The sequence below is a fragment of the Elaeis guineensis genome, chromosome 8 (assembly GCF_000442705.2).
Source record: "Elaeis guineensis isolate ETL-2024a chromosome 8, EG11, whole genome shotgun sequence".
NCBI classification, from domain to species: Eukaryota; Viridiplantae; Streptophyta; class Magnoliopsida; order Arecales; family Arecaceae; genus Elaeis; species Elaeis guineensis.
This window is the reverse complement of record NC_026000.2, coordinates 7,423,923-7,433,986: the sequence shown is the minus strand read 5'-3', so window position 1 is coordinate 7,433,986 and position 10,064 is coordinate 7,423,923. Positions and strand designations below refer to the sequence as shown.

General features: G+C 35.9%; 1 protein-coding gene across 1 annotated transcript; it reads right to left on the bottom strand.

Moving 5' to 3' along the window:
* LOC105050475 (probable plastid-lipid-associated protein 13, chloroplastic) lies at positions 1 to 5,812 on the bottom strand. Its single transcript, XM_010930511.3, has 7 exons — positions 5,426 to 5,812; positions 4,642 to 4,763; positions 4,292 to 4,375; positions 3,911 to 4,007; positions 2,641 to 2,857; positions 1,245 to 1,297; positions 1 to 370 (listed from the first exon to the last, which is right to left on the bottom strand). Exons 1-7 carry the CDS (start codon positions 5,654 to 5,656, stop codon positions 269 to 271), a joined length of 906 nt encoding a protein of 301 aa, XP_010928813.1. The 5' UTR covers positions 5,657 to 5,812; the 3' UTR covers positions 1 to 268.
* Positions 5,813 to 10,064: the final 4,252 nt, after the last annotated feature.

The window sequence follows — 10,064 nt, the reverse complement described above, 5'->3', positions numbered from 1 at the left end:
TCACTTAAAATTTGCTGCCATTGCTCAAGTAAAATCCTTGCACAACTTTCAAATTCGAGAAAACAGTGTCCCTTCTTAACCAAACTCAGATAATTCTGTTTAAGCAACACGATGTATTTGCAGGCAAAAAATAAACACTGAGAATATAAAATCAGAGTTTAGATGCAGCAGCAACACCTTGTATGCATGACACTTGGATTGAAGTGGAGAATCCTTGACTGTCAGTCAGGCAAGCATTGTTTCCCATGGAAACTACCATTCTCAGTATTTAGCTTTCATACTCTGAGATCACGGGGTCCATGGGCGATGGTGCTGGAGGCCCATCCAACCTTGTAAGAACATCTGGAGCTCCAGCAGAATCCCTTATGATCTAAAAAAAGGAAATGCCAATACCTTGATAAATATGTCATTGTGATGTTATAAGCGGCTAATATCAAAAAAACACAAAAAGAGAACCTAAGCTCTTTAAGAAAACAAGCAATTTCTGCAACATGATCAAACACAAAAACATAGGACCCCTATTTTACTTTATGTCAAAAACTACAAAAGAAACCAAGCTAATAAGGTTCCTTCATATAAAACACACTGCAAAGAAATGAATCTAGAGAAAGTGGCAACAGCAAGAGGTGATATGTCAAGCATGGTACGATAGAAATATATAGGATGAATGAATTCACAATTTCTTAACAAGCTTTCAATTATATATCCATGGGAGTTCCTCAATATTGTTAGTTAGCAACTACCAAACTAAGTTACAAGGCATGATAGAGTAGCTTCCCGAATCCCCATGGTTGCAACACCGATGATACCTGCACAAAAACTAAGTATGCATTTCAATGTGTTAAAACGGCATATCAAGAAAAACGAGACCTAGATCAAAAGTCAAACTTGATGTGCCATGACGGCGGCTGATTGAACATCACATATGAGCTCACTAAAACTGAAACATATACTGAACCAATTCCAAAGGAAAAATTGATGTGCCAAATTTCATGCAGAAAAGCTCACTAAAAAATGGAATTTGCATTGGTTTAATATAAACTGCATGTGAGGAAGTTGGAAGGGGTAGCTCATGCAGAGAATAGTTGATGAGTTTCAGGTTTTATTTCATTGAAATTATATCTTCGTTGACTTGTAACTTACCATAAAAGAAATCCAAAAAGAAAACAAAACACTTCTACTTCGAAAGTTCTACTTAAAAACTTCATTCCTACATCATAGATAGAACACAATAAAGACCATACCAATATCTCTTCATCTAAGTATGATATCATGAACAGCCTCTGGAAAGTTCCGCCTGTAAAACACAGACAACAGGAGTTCAGCAATTATTCCTGAGTCAATTACCAGAATCCTGAGGTTTCAAAATAATACAAGGTTTGTTTCAGTAAGCCACAATTTCAAGATGATCAAGTGTTAGAAATGATGTGGAAGCATCCCTAAGAAGAGTTTTGAAGGTGACAATGGATTTTAGAAGAACAGTAAAAACGGAGTGAAGTGCTAGATGTTAATTCTCGGGGAGAGAAAGCAGAAGACAATATGAACTAGAGCACATTCTCTTCTGAAGACAAACCATTTTAGTATCTACTGAGGTTGAGTTGAAGCACAGTTTTTGGAAAAATGGGCAAACTAACATTAAAGATACATTTAGAAATTGCTGTACTTGGTAGAAAGATGCAAGATGGTATGATATGAACTAAAGTTACATTCTCTTCTGAAGAAAAAAACATTTTAGTATCTATTAGGGTTGAGTTGAAGCACAGTTTTCAGAAACAAAAGCATATTTTTCAGAAACATAGGCAAACCAACATGAAAGATAAATTTAAAAAATGCTGTACTTGGTAGAGAAATGCAAGATGGTATAAAAGCATAGCAGTCATTGAGATTGTTTTACTTGATATACCTTAGTAATTGCCTCTCAAATATGTTAGTGAGCACATATCCTGGACAGATTTCAGTTACATAGGTACAACAATCCTCTTTAAATGCTTTAGGTCAAAGCTATGTCATAAATCAATATTAAAGAGAGATTAATATGCCAAACAATATCAGACTCTAATAATTTGCCATCTCAAACAAATTTCAGTTGTAGCCAATGACAGCTCACAGGAAGGAAAGAAATACAAAAACTCTCGAGTCCATAAGCAAGGAAAAATGGTCTTACAGCATCATGGAGTTGGATACCCATCACAAAGTGAAAGGGGAATCATTGTGTATCGACTAATTCACTAAGCAACCAATGTCAACAACCTCCCTGTCTCTATCTGAAAAATATGCAATCTACTTCTTATAAAAGGGCCAGATAGGTGTCAGCAGCCAATATGTTAGCTAACTCATAATTTAATCAACTTTTCTTCATTGGATTTTTCTCTTAAGGTATTCTTCATATAAATACATTTTGATCAATTTCTTATATTAATTTAAGGGAGACAGTTCAGCAACATATTTCTTGCACTTTTGATGTAAAATTTAAATTGAATTAGCAATACTGCCTCTTTGGCTATCCAGAATGTCTAACTAGAACCCCACCAATAAATTAATGAAGCCATTTTTCTATAGTTAATAAACTAATTGAGAATGTGCCTACACAATTATTACAATCCATATAAACAAACAACAAGCGTAACACTAAAATCTTACTAAGTGGAAGTTTCAATCCATTGGCAAAGGTGTCCCTCAGTGGTGCTGGAAGTTGCTGCCGCGCATCAGCTGCTTGCCCAAATACACCTCTTAGTTGTGCAGGTATAGCCTCTTCGCTAACTGTGGGTGTTTCAAAATGTCCTTCAATATACTCTTCTTTCATTCGAGTAGGACCCTCAACAGACAATTTGGTGGTCAAGAGGAACTTGCTTTCTATCTGCATTCCAAGACATTTAAGCATCAACAAGACATACTGTATAACATAATTTGATTTGTATACCCCATATAATCTGAGGCTTCACATATGAATAATTTGATATAGCATTCTTTCTTCACTAGGGAATACTGTAGGCCTATTAGATGAAAGTTATCAGAGCCAGGAGAACATGCGAAGTTGGAGAGTCAAGTATGTAAAAGATTTACAGTATGAAAGCACCAATGAACTGTCTATGTGGAACAATATTTGCATCTTAAAGCACTAATAGATTTAAGATTTAAGAAAATTATACAACAATGAATGAAATTTATATTCTTTAGCAAAAATTGATTTTGATTAATAATCGCAGCGATAGAGGATACCCTACTTGAGAAGGAATGAAAGAATACAGAGGTGACACTAAATGCACTGCTGATGCAGAAAGAGTTGAAAATGAGAATACATGATCATAAACACGAGAATGCAGCATTATCCTAACAGAAGAGAGAATAAAGTTTGCTGAACTTTCATGAAGAATGAATGTTTTCGATGCAACTTCCAGTAATCTTTAAGGTCGATGAAAAGAGAGTTTTTGCTTTAGATAGGAAGAACAATTAGATTCCACCAAAGTCATGGGGACACAGCCACACTTTTGGCAGCAAAAGATAAATTTCTGCAGGCCAGCTATGTAGTTATCACCCACAACAAAAAAAAAAAAAAAAAAAAATCCTTATCCATTCCCAGCTAGCTTTATAATAGTAACCCTGCTTCTTATTACTCACCAATTACACCCAGATTACCACATCGTTTTTCCCCGATATAATTCCTTTTTTAGTCTATAATCATCTCTTATTCCCCTCCAGCAACCTTAAGCTGAAACTTGAAGGATCTCTTCATCAGGGCCATCAGGCTTAGCTAATAATCAAATACAGTGAGAATATATTATAAGAAAGATATGTGATAGAGACATAATTCTCACAGATGGCCGATACATCATGAAACATACGAACATTTAAAGGTAAGCTGAAATAAATTTTGAGAATATGATATAATTAACAACTCATTTGAGAGTACCGAGTTTAAAAATTTAAGATTTGCTGTGACTTTTGAATATCCATCCTTGATCAGCATATCCAATCCCAGTAAATTTGCTAAAGTAGCAGGTGATCTCCTGAGAAGAAATCAGAGTTAGTTTGCTCAACTTTAATTTTAACAATCATCATATTCAATTTACAACACGAGTCCCCATCATTGAACATTTAATTTCCAAAGGAGCCCGCCTATGACTGTGTTGCCTTTAATTTGTCCAAAACTTACCACTAAGGACACTTGCATGCAATGCAAATAAATAGTAGATTAAACAACTAAAAGAAAAAGTAAATATATCTAATGGTTCGTTGATGACAGTTACTCAAATTGCAGTTCACTAAGACATCTGACAAAAGAGGTACCTACTCAAACATAAATCTTGCAGCAAATGATACAGGGCTACCAGCACCAAACCACTCAAAATTCCATCGACCTTCGAGAAAGGGTGATCTGGATAAGTTAACGCATGCCAAGGTCAATCAATATAACATGAAAAACAAGATTTGCAAATCCAATACTAAAAAAAGGGCGTAAAACTAAGCAATGGGAGTGGCTAGATGAGAATCAAGCAACCACTGACAAGGAAGCAACACTGTTACCTCCTTTATGTGGCCTTTGCCAAGTTCTTAAAGTGGCAAACTAATTTTGGCTCTGAACGCATTAAGGATATAATAGAATCTTACAACCATTACATATTCCTTCAGGACCAAACATACGTCGTGGGACGGGGAGTGGGATTGAGCCGTTCAAGACCAACAATTCTCTCGTGAACATCAATCCGCTGCATTTCCGTTGTTTTCCCACCAATCAAAGATTGGAAGCCCCCAGCATCCTTGAACTGAAATCAGTAGTTTCATAAACCCTAAATATGAAGATGTCTTGAAGCTCAAAGCACAAAAAGAGAAAACTAAACTGCATTGGCAATTAACACCCTACTGTTCAAGCTAAGATTATGCTCATAAATAATAACAAAAATTCGCAGCACATTGATGATAGAACAAACAACTTCAAGGAAACAATAAAATTGGGCAACTTACTGGATATCTTTCAAATTCAAGGGTCAGTCCTTGACAAAATTCAATTAGAAGAAAGAAATAAAGAACCAGACGATTATAGTATTACAAATAGAGAATTATAGTATCACACACCAAGAGGACCACATTGCATGGAACTGAGAGAAATTTCGATAAACACATCCAAAAAACCCAATAAAAGACAACAAGATCAGCTTTTTTGCAGATGAGCAAACGAATAAAAGATGAAACGCTATCCCTTCCAGTAAACCTAGCCCTAATAAAAGTACACTAGAACTATAAGGTGAGGAATCCCCTGGAAATCCAATAATATTATCGATGCCCCCAAAAAATCTAGTATTATTAAGCATTCCCCTAGATCAAGAGTTTGCATGGAATAGAATCAAATGTTAGGAACCTTTCCAATTCCCGCATCTCAAAAGATACCAAGAGAATGGGGAGAAAGAAGCGAGAAAAATCAACTCACGGCGAGGAGAAGCGACTCTTTGGAGGACAACCGCTCCATCTCCTTGGCGTAGCTCGCGGACGTACCCTGGAACGTCTGCTGCTGAACCATCGCCCTCCACCTTCCGAAGCCGCCGCCGCATCGCCGCCGGCGGAATCCGGCGGTATGGTGGTTCTCCGGCGGCGGGACAGAAGGAAGTGAAGGGACATAGGAAGGAGAGATCGGCCGGAAGACCACGAAAGGAGCAGCCATGGAACTCGCTCGAAGGCAAGAGCTGGAACGCCGAAATCGAACCCTAATCTCACCTCCTTTAAACCCAATTTTCAGATTGCTAAGGAGGAGGAGGGCAATCGATGTGCAAAGGCGCCCACGTCTTGGGCACGGAAAAAATCGGCAACGTTAGCGACGATGATCTTGGACTGGAAAGACTAAAATACCCATGCTTTTGAAGGTGCTAACGGATACGGTCTTCCAGCTGTGAGGCACAAATGGATTTTTATCAAAAAATTATTGATAATAAAAAAAATTATATTATTCACATATTTTTATTGGCTGCATGATTCGTTGTTTATTCTTGTATTATTAAATTATTTTAAATATACATTTACTAAACTACACTGATATTTAACATTTAACATCCAATGCCATGCAACCTAAGCAACAATGCTCCTAAATAATTAAGAAATATGATAGAAAAAATAAGCTTGAGGAAGTTTAAAAATCGGACAACTTATTGGATATATTCCAAATTAAATGCAGCCGGTGCAAGAAGGAGAAATACAACTCCAATTAAAAAAATTATTTAACCAAAAAAATAAATTTTATTCATATAAATTATTTAAAAATTATAAATAGATCAAATATAGAAATTTTGCATACCATTCTAGTATCTTGATAGCCGGCTTTGTACGCTGTCATTTTGTTGTTATGTTGGTATATAACTGATACAGTATACATCTTCTGTATCATATATCGATATCAAATCAGTATGATATGGTATATCTTATATTATTTAGTTAGATACGATAAACTCTATTTTCATTTAAAATAATCAACAATGGTAGAACATGATCATTCGTTATTTATGCTAATTACAATTCTTAACTTTCTTCTGAACCATTAGCTTACTAGCCATATATTTTCTTCATGAGAAGTGCTATAAGAGAAACAAAAGTACATGTTTGCCTATCGTAATGTGTTGCAGTAAACTCTCGATGGTATGGTTTGCAAGCCAATTCACTTCAAGGATGCCTTTTGCTCATAGAAGAGATTAGTTACATGACTTACTGGCCTCAGATCCCAAGTTGTGCCAGACCACACTAAAACGACAGCAGACTACAATGAAGTACATATGTTAAACCATGACTATCTCAATTAAACCACCACACAAACCCTCACCACCTGAGTCACCTGTGTGAAACTCATTTGAAACAATGCAGGTTTTAATGCAATACCACATCATGTAGAGGTGCCAGGATGGACTAGTTCCCGTTTCTATCAGCTCCTCACAGTAACCAAACATAATTTTTCCATACCATCATCATATTTTCCCGTTTGGGCGCAGGTAAGCCATTAGTTTTGGACTAAGCTTCGTTTGTACTTATTGTATAGAAAGTAAATTCATCACTGGGAAGGACTGGTTCATTAGGTCAGCATCCAACACCAGCTAACAAGTAACTACATGAGCAACAAGTCTTGTCCTAGATTTTTTCTATTTTTAGTAGAGTTATAGCAAAAAAAGAAAATCAGAAATAACCAAACAAGAAAAGACAAGTAGTACAAAAGTTCTTAGAGTTCCCGAAGATAAGGGTCACCCCGGGAATCTTTATGCAAAATGCCAAAATCATAACTAAATTAGAAGGCAGACTAGCGGAACCATCCAAAAAAAATAGATTGATATTGGGATTTAACCTAGCTATTTGATAAGGCTTTTATATATCAAAGAAGTCATGGGGCAAACATGGGGTTTAACCTACCATAACAGATATGCAAATTAAATTGAATCCAATGTTTTAAAATCCTGATGTATAGGGAATTAATATAACAAAGGAGACGCTTTAATTTGAAAATTTGACTATAAAATGTTTGAGATGAAACACCCCCACGAATTGAAGAAAAATTGTAACTTTTTTGGTGGTAACTTGGCAGCGTGAAAGAAAAACAAAATTTCTAAGTAAAGTCTACCTTGAAGTTGCATAAAAGATTTATTTGTACTAGAGAAATTCTTTTTGCACTGTAGATAGCGTAAAAAATTTGATATGAAGTACACCATTTAGTCCGATTGATCCACGTAGCCATCACTTTCTAATGCGCATTTAATGTCAGTAGGTCAGCTTTTTCGTTTAAAAATTTTATATAATAAAATTACTCTTTTTAAAAATTATGACGTCCGTTCATAAAAGTTATGACACCCTGCAGAAAATACTAAATTGAAGTGGAATGTCACAATTTTTGTGAAGGGATATCATAATTTAAAAAAAAAAGATGTCATAATATTGTACAGAGAAAAAAAATAAATATATGTGAAAATAGTATTACGATATCTTTTCTTAAAAATTGTGACATCTCTCCACAAAAATTATGACATTCCACTTTAATTTAGCATTTTCTACAAAAGATGTTATTGCAGCCAATTTTCTGTTGCGCCCGTCGCTGGAGAAGAGTACTTGCAAAAGAAATCCTCACTGATTGGAGTTATATTCGACAAGGATCCTCTGATACTTAAGTCAGCGGGGAGTGGTGAACAGTAGATAAAGAATATTTGAATTGGTTGTATTTCAGCCCAGAATTATCTTATCAATACTGTTCAATTACCTCCCTTTTATAGATGATTCAGTTGTAATCGTCATGCACGTGGTCTCGCTTTTTATGACACTAAATTATCGGACCATAATCGTGGAGTTAATGGGTTGTTTATGCCCACTAATGATCGTGACACGTAGTCGATAACTGTTTATAACGATTAGATGTGTAGATTCCGTATATTCCGATCTTATGTGATCGTGAGAAGATAAGCCGACTATATATCGGTAATAGTAGTAGGTTGGTAGTCGTGGAGATTCGAATGAGTATCGGACAGTGACTTTGATATGCCGATGGTTATCAGTCGAATATTAACTGAGTCGTCGCAGTTATCCGTTGTTGGTTGATAATAGCCGACTGTCGGTCGGTCATCTGATTGTTAGTCGGAGTATTGTGTTCATAAGTCCGATGTAGAGTCGGAGTCGGAGATCGGTTGAATTATTCCAACATGTATCATAATTTTTAAAAATGAATGTCATAATTTAAAAAAAAGATATTTTCATCATACAAAATTTTTAAACAAAAAAGCGTCGTACCGGCATTAAATACGGGTTGGGAAGCGAGGGCTATGTGGCCCAATCGGATAACATGGTGTGCTCCACATCAAATTTTCTATACCGCCTATGGTGCACAGAGAATTTCTAATTTGTACTATGCATGACCATATTAGTTTGGGCTGTGGTGGAGCTAAGAGAAAACGTGGAGGCATATTGCTCCACATAATACAAATCATAATTCAAAACAAAGTCATAGGGTCAGGACTAAATTGCCCGGCAAGAGTTCATAAATCACAAAAGTAACAGGATCTTGTAGAAGACTAAAAATAAAGAGAATGGAGATAGATTACAGGCTCTTGCACTTATTTGAAAGTAAATTCCAAGAACCTGTTAAAGAAATTCTAAAAGTTTCAGAATTATTTGTGATTGAAAAAGGAAATGTTTTTAACAAATGGGCCACTTGTTTGCCTGCAATTCATTTGTCTACAATCCAAATACAGGCTACAATTGAAAATATTGCAACTGGATTCATAGTTGCAAAAACTATTTTTATTTGGCTGCTTATAATTGAAAACTGCAAATATGATTGCAACTGTTTGATTGTGCCATGCTGAAAGGGCTAATGGTAACTCTTCAAATAATCTAATAACACTGCCTCCTTCTCCTCAAAGTACCAAAAAACAATAAATCTATTGCACGCCCCCTTCTCCTCTCTCTCTCTCTCAAGATCTAATCCTGAATTCTAGTCTTTCTCAATCAGACACCACTCAAATTATCCACCGTATTGGTACCTAATAGGATGGTGGTGGTGGAGATCCACTTCTATTTGTGCATCCTCGATGAAAGAAATTATGAATTAAGATCGTTCCACAATATGTACGTTGCATCATTCAATAAAAAGATACCATATCATTTTCAAAAAATAATTTTTTCATTTAAACAAGTCTAGTGGTTAAAATAAATTTTTTCTCTAAAATTTTTAAATTAAATTTAAATAATATTTTTTTTTTAATAATGAATGATATAGTAATATTTTGTTGAATGGTATAAGATATATGTAATAGAAGGATTGTAATCAATAATTTCTCCCTCGAGGAAGGATGACAAAACGATTAAATGAACCAAGGTGAAACGATAACCTGTGCACGTGCCCTTCTTGCATGCAATCCAGCTTTGCCACGCGTAAACAAATCAAAAGAGTGGAGAAAACCGTTCCCACCACTCGAAGGTCCAAGCGCACCTTCGTCCGCCACGTACCTAACGAGACCCCAAAGGCGTCCCCGTGTCCTCTCTGGCCGAAGATACGTGTCAACCGCACGTAACCGACTCCGCGACTATATCCATGTCTCCGTGCAGGCGAT

What these genes read in the sequence shown, in the direction of transcription:
- LOC105050475 (XM_010930511.3), bottom strand. Translation starts at nt 5,656, where the DNA reads ATGGCTGCTCCTTTCGTGGTCTTCCGGCCGATCTCTCCTTCCTATGTC. An exon ending in CCCACTCCCCGTCCCACGAC is followed by an intron (nt 4,376 to 4,641) that starts GTATGTTTGGTC and finishes TAACTTATCCAG; the next exon opens with ATCACCCTTTCTCGAAGGTC. An exon ending in TGGATTGAAACTTCCACTTA is followed by an intron (nt 1,298 to 2,640) that starts GTAAGATTTTAG and finishes TGTGTTTTACAG; the next exon opens with GCGGAACTTTCCAGAGGCTG.